The sequence below is a fragment of the Cajanus cajan genome, chromosome 4 (assembly GCF_000230855.2).
Source record: "Cajanus cajan strain Asha chromosome 4, NIPB_CcT2T_4, whole genome shotgun sequence".
NCBI lineage: Eukaryota > Viridiplantae > Streptophyta > Magnoliopsida > Fabales > Fabaceae > Cajanus > Cajanus cajan.
The window spans coordinates 21,244,809-21,260,306 of record NC_138520.1 but is presented as its reverse complement, the minus strand read 5'-3'; the positions used below and the strand labels follow the sequence as shown (position 1 = coordinate 21,260,306).

Below are 15,498 nucleotides of genomic sequence, written 5' to 3'. Positions count from 1 at the left end.
ATCTTTTCTCTTTTCTTTGATAGTTAATTAAACTATTATACGGGGGTTGTGGTGGACGGCCAATAAAATATGCATATGTTGTGATTATATTTTCAAATAATAAAAAATATAAAATTTAATTATCTCTCATAATATTTTAATATTATTGATATATTATATATAGTTATATATTAAGTAAATATTATACATACACTACAAGAATTTCGCGGATTAGCGAGGAAATTTAGCGAGGGATATAAATCCAAGCTATTTCCTCGCTAATTAGCGAGGGACTGGCGAGGAATACAGTTCCTCTCTAATCCCTCGCTAATTAGCGAGGCAATAGCTTGGATTTATATCCCTCGCTAAATTCCCTCGCTAAATAGGATTATTTTGCGACCAACCTTCATCTCCTCGCAAATCCGTCGCTAAAGCTAGTGCTTATTTAGCGAGGAACTTAGGCCCTCGCAAATCCCTCGCAAATCCCTCGCTAAATTATGAGCCAAAATATAAAAACGAAGTTTTCATCTAGCGAGGGAGTTTTCTTGTCGCAAATCCCTCGCTAATGAGTTATAAGTATAGCCCTCGCAAATGCCTCGCAAATCCGTCGCAAATTAGTGAGGGAAAAGGTCTTTCGCTAATCCCTCGCAAATAAGAGATTTTGTTGCTAGTAGAATTTGAAATTCAAGTATTTGTAAAATTTCTTCAAATAGTAGAATTTCAAATTCTCCCAAAAAAGTAAGAATTTGAAATTCCTCATATTTTTTTCTTTTTATTTTACATATATATATATATATATATATATTATCTTATTTGTTATCTCTTCATTTTTTTTAATTATTGAATATTTTTAAATATTTTAAAAATTATTAAATATTATCTAATATTAATTTTAAAAATTATTAAATATTATCTAACATTATCTATTAAATAAAACTATTGATTAAATAAAACTATTGATTAAAAGATAAAATATACAAATTTTTAGACTTAATTTATTGAATAAAAAATTCAATATATAACGTAATTATATTCATTAAATAACTCTTTTAAGAGTTACTTTTGAAGTAACTGAATTTTCACTCATATATATTTTTTAAAATACACACACACACACACACACACATATATATATATATATATATCATCATAAATTTTAAATATAATTTATATGTTTACAATATGAATTTAGTGCGTATATGTTTTGTTTTCTTAATTATGATAATTTAAAATATTTTTGCTTATTTTGATTTATATATGAATTTAGTCTCTGTAAGGTCATGTTTTCTCAATTATAGTTCTTTAAATTTTTATCCTTATAAATATGTATTTTTCAAATTTTAGTTCTTTAAATATATATTATAATTTTCTTTCACTCTAGTTCATGTAACTTCGTACTAACAACTAAAAATTAGAAAGAAAAAAATATAAACTTATATTGACTAAACTTTGAAAAAAAATATTATAAAGATTGGAATTGAGAAAGGATAATCCTATAAGGATTAAAAATAATTTTAAAAAATTGGAAGGATCAACATTAAAAAACTCTAAATTAATATTTAACTTATATTTCATATATAATATTTGTAAAATTAAAGTAAGCATAAATTATATATATTAATCAATTTTATCAAAATATTTGTTAATTATCATATTATATATAAAGGAAGTTTTTTTTTTCTAAACACTTATCACGATTTTTTCAAAAACGTTTTTGCTCAACATGTTTTTTTTTACTCTATCTTTTTTAATAAATTTAATTTAATTTACCTTCTCTCCATAACTCTCTCTCTCTCTCTCTCTCTCTCTCTATATATATATATATATATATATGTGTGTGTGTGTGTGTGTGTGTGTGTGTGTGTGTGTTTTCTTTTCAATAAAATACATGAGATTTAAAACAAAACTAATTGCATAGAGTAAATATTTCACTTCATTTTTAATGTATTTTAATTTTTTTTCAAATACCAATATTTTATTATTTTTAAAACTAAAAAAACAACTTATTACTATGTATACTTTTTTTCTTATATTTATCTTTTTTAATATTATTTTGTAATTTAAAATAATATGATATTAAAATTATAATAATATATCTTTTTGTATATTTTTATCAATATTATTTCTATTTAGCTTATTGTTATTTTCAATTATAGTTTAAATTAAATTCATTTATAAAGATAAAAATTATTTAAATTTATCAAATAAAAAATTTAAAATATTTATGTTTAATAATATAATATGTTTAAAAAATTATATTAACTAATATTTTAAAACTCGTATATATCAATTTTTTTATCGACATTTTGGTGTGAATCTTCTTAGGTGCTGGTACATAGCAATTAAACTAATTTTATTTAGTTGGTATTTGAAATAGTTTATTTTGAAGAAACACTTTTTTTAAAAGGATATTTTTAACTACTAAAATAATCTTAAGCTTTAAAAAAATATTTTAGATTTTTTTATTAATAAATATTATACCTTATTTCTAATTTGAAAACATTGCTAATGCAGAATACCAAAGGTATTGATCTGTTTGAGAAGAATCGCACTACAATTTTTTTTACAAAAGTATATATTTGAGGGTATAGAAGTAGAAGAAAAATAGAATAGAGGGTGCGGAAAACCTAGTGGAGTTGGGTGAGAATGGGAATAGCAGGTAGGGTTGGAGATTATGCTTTCAAGGCATTCACCGCCACACTCGGAATCGCCACCATTTACCTCACCGCCACCTTCTCCGTCAACGTTTACAGAGGCCTCTCTTGGCACAATGCTCAAATCGTAATCTCTCTCCATTTTTTCGTTATCTCTTTGTTACTATGCTTATTGCGTTACTCGCTTCAATCAATCTAGGTTTTATGGTCTGTGCCTGTGATTCATATTGTTTGGACGCCTTTCTATTCATTGCATGATTGTTTTTCAATCAATTAACACTTCCTGCATCAATTCGTTCCTGCCTATAACCTAGCATGTTGTTTTCACTTTTCCTCGATTGTTCCTTTTTTCTACAATTCTTCTTTTGTTCAATTTCTGAAAGGTATGTTCTAGCTTTTTGAGGATATGTAGGGGGATAAATTATTTGTTGTTTCGTGTTATATAACGTTGTTTTCTATTCAGACTCATATTAATCGATCTTCTACATTTCTCTCTGTAATGCATTCTGTAATTATTGTTTTGGTAGAAATCTTGAATCTCATGTCAACTTTGCGTTGTGTTATTTTCAAATGCTGGCAAAGTTTAGTTTTAATTTTAGTTTAGTTCACAACTCTGACCTGTATTCCTAGGATTATACATTAAATTGATACTAAGATTCAGTTACTTGATCTTCCTAGAATTATTGAAGGTGCTTCTGAAGGCAAGGGACGTGGGAGGCAGGTAAAACTAAAATTTCTCTATCCCGAGTAGAATGTGATGTTTGGTTCTTTTCATTGAATGCTTTGGAAAGCATGGCTTCCTTATTATTAACAGCGCAGGACTTTTGTTTTCTGAATTTTCTCTGATTCTCTCAGGTTATTGCTGTTGCTAAATCTTCAGACATAGTACTGATGGTTCTTGATGCTTCCAAAGTAAGTGCCATTTTCCATATTCTAATGCAGTCTTTCACTCTGTTGTTACTATTGCTAGTTGATAAAATGGTACGTTGGTTGTTGCAGTAAATTATATTCTAACAAGGGATAATAAGTAGCTAACATATTGTCGACTAATTAAACATTATCATTAAAGAAACCCTTTAAACGGGCCCAGGAGCTAAACTAGTGGTCTTTTTATTTAGAAATTTACTCACTGCCACTTTTAATTTTTCTTTGTAAATATAAACTCACTTGCATAACAAAGTTCCATTATGATTAATTTTTTGATTATATATACATATATATTTATCATTTTTCCATTACAATTATTATGAAGATAATGAAATTATAACTTTATTTGATCAATAAATTGATTTGTTCAAATATTTGTGCCACTATTATTTGAGTAATTCTTTCATGTTTTAATCTCTGTTATCAATTGTCATGTAGTTATGTTAACTATAGATTTCCTGACACTACTACAAAATCGAAACTCAGTATAAAAGCATAAAAAGAAAATTAATGATTGTTAAATTGTCAATTTTGAAAACAAAAATGTTTCTATTAAGTATAGTTGTTGGATGCAATTTTTGGAGATTGGAGAAAACATGATATTATCTTAAAAAACAATTAAATGATAAATCAAAGTGTTTTACATAACAAGATTAAAAAGATGTTGAAATCTTTACCGATACAAAAAAAAAAAAAAAAAGTGTCACCACAAATTGAAACTAGCATGTCATCTTTATTTTATATAAGAAACATATTTGAACTTTACAATCTTGAGACTCTTTGATTTAGAATCAACATAAATTAGTTGATATAAAAAGATTTAAAGGAAATAGAATTTGCAAAATAAAAGGTTCACAAAAAATTGATGGTGAATTTGTCTCAACTAGGGCAAAGAAATTTATTGTATGTTATTTTATATTTTAAGATTGATTATGTACTTTTTTAACCTCTTGTTATTTCACTTATTTTTTTTATTTATTATTTGTATGAAACATATGAAGAATCAATGACACAAAAATATGGAGAAACACTTCATCTCATCCTATAATTGATTCTGATCTTTGGTTAAAAGTTGCAGGTGAAAACAAGAAGAAAAGAGTGCATGGCATGGGACATAGCTTGGATCTTGGAACTAGTAGCTCTACCCAAGCTTCATCGATCCAGAGGTTGCAGGTTCCTCTAAAAATCTTACGCCTATGACAGAAGAACGGGTCAATACAGTTATAAATAATGCATTGGCCTCTTTTTTGCAAACACAATTACCAGAGATGATGAGGCAAATTCAGGCAGTTCAACCATCAACACCATCAACCAACCAACATAGGGAGGATCAAGGACGAGATGATGATTTTACTAGCTTAGGTTGATTACTATTTAGGATGACTCATTATTTGACTTTTCTTTTTGTAAGACATTAATTAGTTTTGGTTTCTTTAAGATAGTATGCACAAGTTGGATTTTGTAAGACATTTAACAATTTGGTTTTGTAAGAGATATTGTTACATGTAACTTTTATTTTAAATCATGTTGAATTGAAAAAAAATTATGTAGTTGAATTAAGTGGCATATCTACAGGGATTCATGAGAGAATAATGTATATATATCGATAAATTAGGAAGGTTTCGCAAGATATTAGCGAGGGATTAGCGTGGTATTCGTGAGGGAACTCAATCCATATGCTTTGATGGATTTGCGTGGGATTAGCGAGGGATTTGCGAAGGACCTATTTGCGAGGGTTTAGCGACGAATTTGCGAAGGACATATTTGCGAAGGATTAGCGAGGGATTAGCGAAGGACATATTTGCGAGGGATTAGCGAAGGATTAGCGAAGGACACATTTGCGAAGGATTAGCGAGGAATTAGCGAAGGAAATATCTGCGAGGGATTAGCGAGGGATTAGCGAAGGACATATTAAATGCGATTAGCGAGGGAATTTAGGTTCTACATTGGCGAGGCGATAGGGATGAATTAGCGGCACAAATTTGCGACGGACTAGCGAAGCTAGTTGCGAGGGAAAAACGAAGGAATTTAGCGAGGGAATTGCAAGGGATATGCATCCGTCGCTAATTAGCGACTTGAATTTAGCGAGGGAACGATCCCTCGCAAATCCCTCGCTAGTCCCTCGCTATTCTGTTTTGCGAGGGATTTGCGAGGGATTTGCGAGGGATTTTTCCCTCTCTAATTCGCAATTTTCTTGTAGTGATATTTTAAAATTTTATCTTAATAATATTATGAGTTAATTAAAAAATCATCACGTGCGCCAATCTAATTCTTAAAAACTGAACCGTGTGTTATTAAATGATAAATTTAAAATATGAACAGAAATTTTAAATTATTCAGATGGATGAAAACCTGACGTGCATATTTTAATTTTTATGTTGTAAGATTATAATTGGTGATTGGTGAAATTGAGTAGGTGAATTCAAATGAACAAATATTCCACCTTGGACTCGACAAGAATACATCAACTTCCAATTATAAAAAAAAAAAAAAAAAAAAAAATCAAAGCTGATGGGCCGCAGCCACCAACGTGCGAGGAAATTATAAACCGATATGAATTACTTTTTTTTTTTAAATCACTCATATATCTTTTTCTTCTCTCTCTCTCTCTCTATATATATATATAAATCAGTATACTCGTGTCTTTTACAGGTATAACTTGTAATCTATAATTTTTTCTATTATTATAACAAATTTTTTAATTTCATAAGATAAATGTTAATAAATATTGCATTGAAGGTTACTAGTGTAAAACAGTAGGCACAGAATTGACCAACCACCTCTTGTTTCTTGATTTATAAATACCTATTGGTTCTTCTTTTAAACAATTTTGGCAATCAACAACGTACTTTGCAATTGGCATCATCAAATTAATGGCATCTCAAAATGATGCTCCCATCGTTTCTCTTCTGACTCCTTACAAAATGGGTAACTTCAATCTGTCCCATAGGTATTCATTCACAACTCACAAGCTAGCATCATGGTCTAAGAGAGTTTTTAAGTTGAAAAGTTTTATGTGTTTAATTTCTAACTTAAAAATTGGTTTGCTTTTGCTTGTTAATTCAGAGTTGTTTTGGCACCACTGACGAGACTGAGGTCTTACAATAACCTTCCCCAGCCTCATGCTATTTTGTATTACTCTCAAAGAACTTCTCCCGGAGGACTTTTGATAAGTGAAGCTACTGGTGTCTCTGACACTTCTCAAGGGTAATTTAATTTTTACTTACCTTTGTTTGATGAATAAAATTATAGACACTACTTGATGTGATTTTCTTACTTTTTATTATCTATGTTAACTGTTAAGGTCGATGAACACACCTGGCATATGGACAAAAGACCAAGTTGAAGCATGGAAACCTATTGTGAATGGTGTTCATGCCAAAGGTGGTATATTCTTCTGTCAGATTTGGCATGTTGGAAGGGTTTCAAGTTCAGGTATTTTCTGACATGAATGCTTATTCCTTACCAAGTTTAATATCAGTTTTATTTACATTTAGGCATGGTAAACGGGGGGATTTACTGAACCTATTCCTTTGAGATGCTACCCTTTTATTTTCTTCACTACCCTTTGATTTGCTTCAAAATCAATTATAATCAGAATCAATTTTTGAAACACTCACCCAAAGAGGAATTACTGAGGTTGCAGTTATCAAATATGATGTGTTCACTTTTTAAAGTAGTGCTAGCTAGGATAATCATTGCTGTTAGCATGCTTTGCAATGAACCAAATTACTTGGTCTAAGAGTTCAATAAACGAAACTGGAAATGATTGGAGGTTCATGGTGATAATGAGTACTCTACTGTCGGGGGTAACCAGTTACAATATTGTTATTTTTTATATACCATTTGAACACAATGTTCCATGCTCAATTTATGTTCATTTGTAACAGTTTATCAGCCAAATGGGCAAGCACCAATATCTTCTACGGACAAGCCACTCAAACAACAAATGGGAAACAATGGCGCAGAAGAACCACAATTCACACCACCAAGGAGGCTAAGAATAGATGAAATTCCTCATATTGTCAATGACTTCAGACTTGCTGCAAGGAACGCTATAGAAGCTGGTAACTTAACTGAAAAACAATATGCTAAAATGTTTAAATTTTGCATAACATGCAAGTATGTGACATACAAATCAATGTGTAGGTTTTGATGGGGTTGAGATCCACGGGGCTCATGGCTACCTACTTGAGCAATTCATGAAAGACAAAGTGAATGATCGGTGTGATGAATATGGTGGATCCCTTGAGAATCGTTGCCGATTCGCTTTGGAAGTGGTTGAGGCTGTGGTGAAGGAGATAGGGGCAGAAAGAGTTGGAGTTAGACTGTCCCCATTTACTGAACATGAAGAATGTGGAGATTCAGACCCCAAAGCATTGGGGCTATACATGGCCAATGCCTTGAGTAGATACAACATTCTCTATTGCCACATGGTGGAGCCAAGAATGAAGAATGCTCTTGAAGTTGTTGAGTGCACTCACAGCCTTGTGCCAATGAGAAAGGCCTTTAAGGGCACTTTCATTGCTGCAGGAGGCTATGGCAGAGAAGATGGCATCAATGCTGTGGCTGAAAATAGGACAGATCTTGTTGCATATGGTCGTTTGTTCTTGGCTAATCCAGATTTGCCAAAGAGATTTGGGTTAGATGCGCCTCTCAACAAGTACAATCGTCAGAAATTCTACTCTAGTCACCCGGTTATTGGTTACACTGATTACCCATTTCTTGAATGAAACCATTTTATTAATATTGACTTATATGTTGTTGCTCATTTCGAATGTTGGATGGTTAACTATAGCATTAAGTTTGTTTGATGTTGAAGTTCTTTTCGTTGTGACAACTTAATTTGATGGTTAAAATGACCTCTATGGTTAAGTTTGTTGTTATAATTCAAAAAGTAATGTGATCTGTATAAGAGAGGTTGAAGGTGCAGAAGGTAAAAAATGAGTTTTTAAGTAGATTATTAATCAATTTTGAGCTTTGTGAGGTGTTAAAAAAATAAATTTTTAGCTGCATATGGTGTGATAAAAAAGAGAGATTGGAAGGCTGTTTCATACGGGAATGTCGACTGTTTATCATGTTAGGATCAAAAGTCCCACATTGGTGGCTTTGACTCGTGGGGGTGTCAAACTTAGACTAAAAAATAAAGTCTTGTGGTCCCATCTTCTAACATTTCAAAATTCTTTCTGTTCTTTGTATCTTTCTTTATCAACTTTAAAAATTATTGTCTTAGTTGTAGAATTCTCATATTTTTCTAGAGGTAGTTTTAATGTTCTTCTTATAAAGAGAGAAATAAGAAGTAGTTGTAATTCTCATTCTCGGTGAAGTTCTTCTTTTTGTCCTTTATTGGAATATCCTTTTTTCTCAAAACATTTTAACTTAAATAATATTAAAATACACCTCAAAATGTTTTAATTTAGGTAATATTAAAATATGAAAATTTAATAATTCTAGATAATTAATGATTCTATTATTTTAGTTCGTGGATAAAAGGATCTACGTAAGATAATAATTTAATAGTTCTAGATAATTAATAATTCTATTAATTTAGTCTTATTTTTTTATAAGTTTTAGTGATAATAAATATTATGTCTTTCGACAGGAAAATATTTTCAAAAAATTACTATTTCAGACTTTGTAAGATGAAGTAGCGTCTATAAGACGAAGGAAATCAGATGAAACATATAATTGTCTATCATGTTCTTAACGTCTATTATTTATTATGACCGACACGTTTGAATTTTCAAATGAATGCTTAACAAATTGAAAATCCTTGTCTTGGAACTCACATTTTGTTAAAGGTGTATAAAAGTATGTAGAGCATCAAAATAAAGGACAAAGATCCTGGATTTCACGGAAAATGTGCAGGAAAAGGAGTGCATCCTTGCTGCACATTGACTTTGCTTCCTATTGTTCCGATTGTGTTACTTTGCTTTGATAAGTAGTTTGATCTATCAAAGATAAGGAGTACATTTAGGTGAAAGACATTAATTGAAGCATTTAATACACCAATGAATACTTTCTCTCACTAGATCAGACAAAGGAGTAAGATGAAACAGTTTTATAAATCAGACTCAAGAAGCCACAATGGTCACCTCTTTCAAAGCTACTATATGAGAAGTTCTACAACTCATTAAAAACAAAAGAAATGATACATAGAGAAGATTTTGAGATACACAAAAAATACACAACTCAATAATATATTTTTCAAGAGTTTTCTTGAACTTGACTATTAGTTGTAAACATGACTAAAAGAGACGACAACTACAACCTTATAATACCTTCATAACCATTGTTATAGGCTAGAGCCTGGAGAGACTTGACTGTAAAAGAATACTTTGGATTGAGCTTGAAGAGACTTTCTTGTTAAAAGAATGTTTGGGTAATGCTTGAAGAGGTTAATCAAAGAACACTTGTGTTGAGTCAGAAGTGGCTTGGTGAAATAATACTTGTAATTTTGTTGAAAGTTAGTGGAACTCAATCTAGTTGGATTGAGAATTGGATGTAACCTTGATGGTTGAGTTGAAACAGTATAAAAACTGTTTATGTTCATTGATTACTCTTGCTAACGCTTTGTGTGTTGCAAATACTACTTCACTTACTTGCAAACGTGTGAGTTTTTGATATACACTATTCAACCCCCTTCTAGTGTTTATCTATTCTCCACAGAAACACAAATATTGAAAATATTTAAGCGCTTAAACGACCTTTAACAAAGTTCTCAAAACTAATAAATGATGATAAAGACTTTAAATGGAAATATATTTATAACAAAATTAAAAGCTAATAAACGATGATAAAGACTTTAAATGGAAAACATTAAAGAAGACTAGTTTTTGAAAGGAAAGGAGAATATGAACTTTGTTCATATTGCTCCTTTATTTTATATTTTATTAATATTAGTAGTCTAAATATTTAGAAATATTTATACATATAATTTTATACATTTCTATTTTTACGTTTTTTCAAGATTTTTTAGCATTCTTTATTTATTATGTACAAATAATATATATATATATATATATATATATATATTAATGTCTCTCTCTTTTTTCTTTGGCTATCTTAGAACAAAAAAAGAATTAAAAAGGCTAAAAATTTAGGTAGAAATCTTTCTTGTATAGTATAAGGGCGGATGTAGCCAAGTGGATTAAGGCAGTGGATTGTGAATCCACCATGCGCGGGTTCAATTCCCATCGTTCGCCCATTCATATAAAAAAAATATAAATTATTCGCTACATAAGGATTTTTTTTAGTGAACGTGTCACAGTTAATTACTCCTTTTTTATGTAAAGACGAAGAAACAATTTCAATTTTCTCTACTATTTACTATGACGACGAAGAATCAAATTATCACTATATTTATTCCTTTTTCTACTTCTTTTCCCAAGTGCAGGAAAACCCCAAGGAGTTGCGGGTTTTTTTCTACCAATTGGGGGCCTCCCTTCACCACCCCCATGCGGATGGTCTACAGGGTTCATAACTACTCCTCTTACTACAGGACGCTTACCTAGCCAACATTTAGATCCGGCTCTACCCAAATTTTTCTGGTTTACCCCCACATGTCCCACTTGTCCGACTGTTGCCGAACAGTTTTTGGATATCAAACAGACCTCCTTAGAAGGTAATTTTAATGTGGCTGATTTCCCCTCTTTTACAATTAGTTTCGCTACAGCACCTGCTGCTCTAGCTAATTGTCCACCCTTTTCGAGTCTGATTTCTATGTTATGAATGGACGTACCTAAGGGCATATCGGTTGAAGTAGATTCTTCTTTTTGATCAATCAAAACCCCTTCCCAAACTGTACAAGCTTCTTACAAAGCATACGACTTTTTGGATATAGATGATGATATCTATACAAATGGATCTTATATGGATATATCTATCTATATCTATATCACACAATGAAGTACCGCACGAGTTTATAAAAAAATCGAAAAAACTAAATCTTCTACTCCAAAGTGACAACCTATCAGAAAAATCCATCGAAAGATAACAATGAGGTTCATACAGAAATGCAACCTTAAGGTTGATAGAGCTAAGATTGATGTAATTGCTTCTCTACATTTCCTTGCATTTGTGCAAGATGCTCGTTCTTTTGTTACACATGAAGGTTTTTACATGAGGTTCATCCAAGACTTTAGTAAGATAACATTGCCACTATCCAAACTTTTATAGAAAGAGGTGGAGTTTGTTTTTGGCCAGCCATATCAAGAGACTTTTCAGGAGTTAAAGAAAAGGCTCACCATTACCCTATTATTTGTCCACCAAATTGGGAACTTCCCTTTGAGCTCATGTGTGATGCATCTAGCTTTTCCTCACATCTGTGCAGGAAGTTCATTCTTTTCTTAGACATGTATGTTTTTATAGGAGATTCATCCAATACTTTAGTAAGATAGCATTGTCACTATCTAAGCTTTTACATAAAGAGGTGGAGTTTGTCTTTGACTGTCGCCACCGGCCCGAAACGGGGCTTTCGGCATTCGCGAAGGATGGTTGGACTCGTTATTCGTTTTAAAAATGTGGATTGCTAGAATGACTTATTCTCAAACTGAGACCTCGTCAAACGAGCAATTTTATTAAAAGGCTCACCAATCCATATTAATCCCAAGCGGGACCCTCCATGGATTAGTGGTTTTCGCAAAAGGAGGGTTCGTGGAGTCGCCACCAATGTTTTACTCAAAACATTGGAAAAAGGGATAAGGCAATTGATTTAAAAAATCAACTTTGGCCACTACAACCAGAGTTGGGTAAGGGAGTCGGTTACGCGTGGGGAAGGTGTTAGCACCCCACGGCGCCCCTTTCGGGTTCCCTATGACAGATTATTTTCTAAAATAACAGCGTAAAATTACTAAATTACCCCTATTTATTCTAAGCAATTATAAATTGACTATCTACATGATGACAGTTTAAATATGCACACAGAAAGCAGTAAAAGGAAGGATTGAAGGGAAACCTCTTGAAGCGTGCTTTTATATATTGCAAAGAACTGGGAAGCGTTTTGGCGTTCCCTCGCTCTACAAGCCCGCTCCTCGCTCTCCTAGAACAAAATTTTAACTAAGGGAATCAAAAAGATTTCCCCTCGACTAGGTTCGATCCTCAAGCAAAATGGCTCGGGGCTCAAGAACTTCGTCGGATCAACTCTCCGAGTGATTTCTAGGGCAGAACACTGCTCAAAAACCCCAGAATACTCAAGGAGAGGGTTGAAACTATCTAAAAAAGTGTGGAATGACGTCCAATTGACGTCATATTTATAGGGAATAGGCGCAATACGGCCTACAGGGGCAATACGGCCGTATTGAAATTTTTGAACTTCAATACGGTCGTATTGAAGTTCAATACGGTCGTATTGAAATTCAGAAATTTCAATGCGCCCGTATTGAGTTCGCTGCGGTTGTATTGAAGTGTCAATACGGTCGTATTGACTTCAGTACGACCGTATTGAAGTGTCAATACGGTCGTATTGACTTCAGTACGGCCGTATTGAAGTTTCAGAAACTTCAATACGCCGTATTGAGTTTCGCTGCGGCCGTATTGAAGCTTCAATACGGCCGTATTAAGTTCAGTACGGCCGTATTGGGCTTTTTCCCTCCACTTCCTTATTTTGAGCTATTCTAAGACCTCTAGACCTACAGAGAACCCTCCTAGGGCCTTCGAGGAGTCCTTCTGGCTGATTATCCTTCAGTCTTCGAGAGTCTTCAAGCTTTATTTCCGACCCGGACAATTTTAGGGGTCTACAGCTGCCCCCCCTTTACTTAGTCGGACGGTCTTTTGGTGTACCGGCTGACAAGTAAAGGAGTTGACCCAATTGTCCGGGTGATGTGCCAACCTTCTGACTTGTAGCGTCTTCCGGTGGAAAATTATAGAGTAGCCTCTCCAGGTTGTTGCATACCTCGGCGCTTCTGACAACCTCGGTAGCTAAGTTTAACACCAACGTGCCTCTGACGACGCTGATGGCTGAGTATTGTCTCTCCAGACCTTGAGTATTGTCTCTCCAGACCTTGAGTATTGTCTCTCCAGACCTTGAGTACTGTCTCTCCAGACCTTGTTTGAGTGCTGTCTCTCCAGACTCTGTTTGAGTACCGTCTCTCCAGACCTTGTTTGAGTACCGTCTCTCCAGACCTTGTTTGAGTACCGTCTCTCCAGACCTTGTTCGAGTACCGTCTCTCCAGACCTTGTTTGAGTATCGTCTCTCCAGACTTCGTTTGAGTATCGTCTCTCCAGACTTGTGCATACCTCGGTGCTCTCGACAACTGGGTAGCTGAGTATTGCCTTTTAGGCTTTGAGATGATTTTGTCTCCACAGTCCACGATGCTGCTTCGACGGTTTTTTCTGATTTTGTGCCACTGAGGGCTGGATAACGCAGGGATCCGTCTAGGGGATGTGCAGTCATTCACAGGTTCCTGTGCCCCAACTTGCATTGCATTGTTGGTACCTATGGGGAATTTCTGACTCCTTGGGGTGTAGACACAGATGCTCTTTCTCTCTGAGTTGAGCGATGCCTTATGTTTGGCTGACGTCCTTTGACGTTGGTGGAGTATCCCGGTTCATCCTTATTCGGGTATCTCTTTTTGATTTTCTGATTTTTGCCTCTGTGTAGGCTGTTATCCGCTGGGGGATTTCGTCGTTGATTTTGATTAGCCTCTTCTGTTAGGCGTATCGGCTTGACGTTCGATGTTTGGCTAAGAGCCGGATTCCACTTGGGGAATACTTATTGATATTTTTGATTTTCTTCTCCTTTTTGCAGGGATGCCTCTTGAGTAGGCGATTGGGGATTTGGGGATCTTATTGTATCCCAGAGTATTATTTAGGAAGCCTCTACAGGCTTAGCCTCGCTCAGTGCTTTGAGTCGGAGAGCTATCTTCCACTGAGGAAGTGTTAAGTCCTTTGACTTGTATATACTGTTTGGATGATTGCACTTCCATTGGGGATTGCGTCGATTTTGCTTTGATAGCTCTCGCTGGGGATTTTTCCGTGAGCTTGAGCTGAGGTTCCCTCTGGGGAGTATTATTTCTGCGAGCCTCTCCAGGCTCAGTTATTCTGCATACTGTGGAGGATGTGGAGTATTATTTTGGTAAGCCTCTCCAGGCTTAGTTATTTGGTACAAATTGTTTGTTGGATTTTCTATATCCTTGCCTTTTTTTATTTTCGGCTTTTTCTGTATTTTGCCTTTTCTTCTGATTTGGCTTTTTCTGTATTTTGCCTTTTTTATGTTTTTGGCTTTTGCTGTACAGAAATTAAAAGTGCTAAAGAAATTAAATTTATGAGAGAGTATTATTTTGGAAAGCCTCTCCAGGCTCAGTTATTTTGTAGGAGTATTATTTCGGCAAGCCTCTCCAGGCTCAATTATTCTGTGGGAGTATTGTTTCGGCAAGCCTCTCCAGGCTCAATTATTCTGTACGAGTATTATTTCGGCAAGCCTCTCCAGGCTCAATTATTCTGAGAGTATTATTTCGGCGAGCCTCTCCAGGCTCAGTTATTTTGAGAGTATTCTTTCGGCAAGCCTCTCCAGGCTCAGTTATTCTGTATGATGCTGTTGATTTTCTGAATCTTTGTATTTTGCTTGCTGCTGTCATACACAAGCAATTTTTCCTATTTTTTTTTTTTTTTTTTATGTAGTTGCCTCATGACGAGGTCTTTGAAAATTTCTTTATGGCCAATACGGCCGCATCCATTTCAGTATGCCCGTATTGAATTGAAAATTTGTTCATAACCCTAATTTTGGTACGGGCGTACTGAACATGATACGGGCGTATTGTTTTTTCTGAAGTTTATATATATTTTTTGTTTTTTCAATAAACAGAGAATAAGTGATCTTCCAGTACACCTATCATCTGTATGCATGTATGCAGTATGATGCACCTAATTCTATTTGATTCTTTTTTCAAAAGAATTAACCGATGCGTTTTTGTGTTTGGATTTTTGCCATTCCTCTAGA

The 15,498-nt window shown here is 33.8% G+C and overlaps 2 protein-coding genes across 3 annotated transcripts; both read left to right on the top strand.

The window, feature by feature from the left end:
• Positions 1 to 2,551: 2,551 nt before the first annotated feature.
• On the top strand, positions 2,552 to 5,126 carry LOC145956755 (GTP-binding protein 1-like). 2 transcript variants are annotated; one of them, XM_083072368.1, is made up of 4 exons: positions 2,552 to 2,760; positions 3,312 to 3,354; positions 3,489 to 3,545; positions 4,633 to 5,126. In XM_083072368.1, the coding sequence occupies exons 1-4, from the start codon at positions 2,654 to 2,656 to the stop codon at positions 4,741 to 4,743; spliced, it is 318 nt and encodes a 105-aa protein (XP_082928494.1). In that variant the 5' UTR covers positions 2,552 to 2,653; the 3' UTR covers positions 4,744 to 5,126. The 2 variants fall into 2 exon arrangements, with proteins under 2 accessions (XP_082928494.1, XP_082928495.1); XM_083072369.1 differs by having other exon boundaries at positions 2,558 to 2,760; positions 4,639 to 5,126.
• A 1,141-nt stretch (positions 5,127 to 6,267) lies between these two features.
• On the top strand, positions 6,268 to 8,364 carry LOC109794076 (12-oxophytodienoate reductase 2). The gene is made up of 5 exons (XM_020353538.3): positions 6,268 to 6,510; positions 6,627 to 6,767; positions 6,865 to 6,995; positions 7,451 to 7,627; positions 7,710 to 8,364. The coding sequence occupies exons 1-5, from the start codon at positions 6,434 to 6,436 to the stop codon at positions 8,291 to 8,293; spliced, it is 1,110 nt and encodes a 369-aa protein (XP_020209127.1). The 5' UTR covers positions 6,268 to 6,433; the 3' UTR covers positions 8,294 to 8,364.
• Positions 8,365 to 15,498: the final 7,134 nt, after the last annotated feature.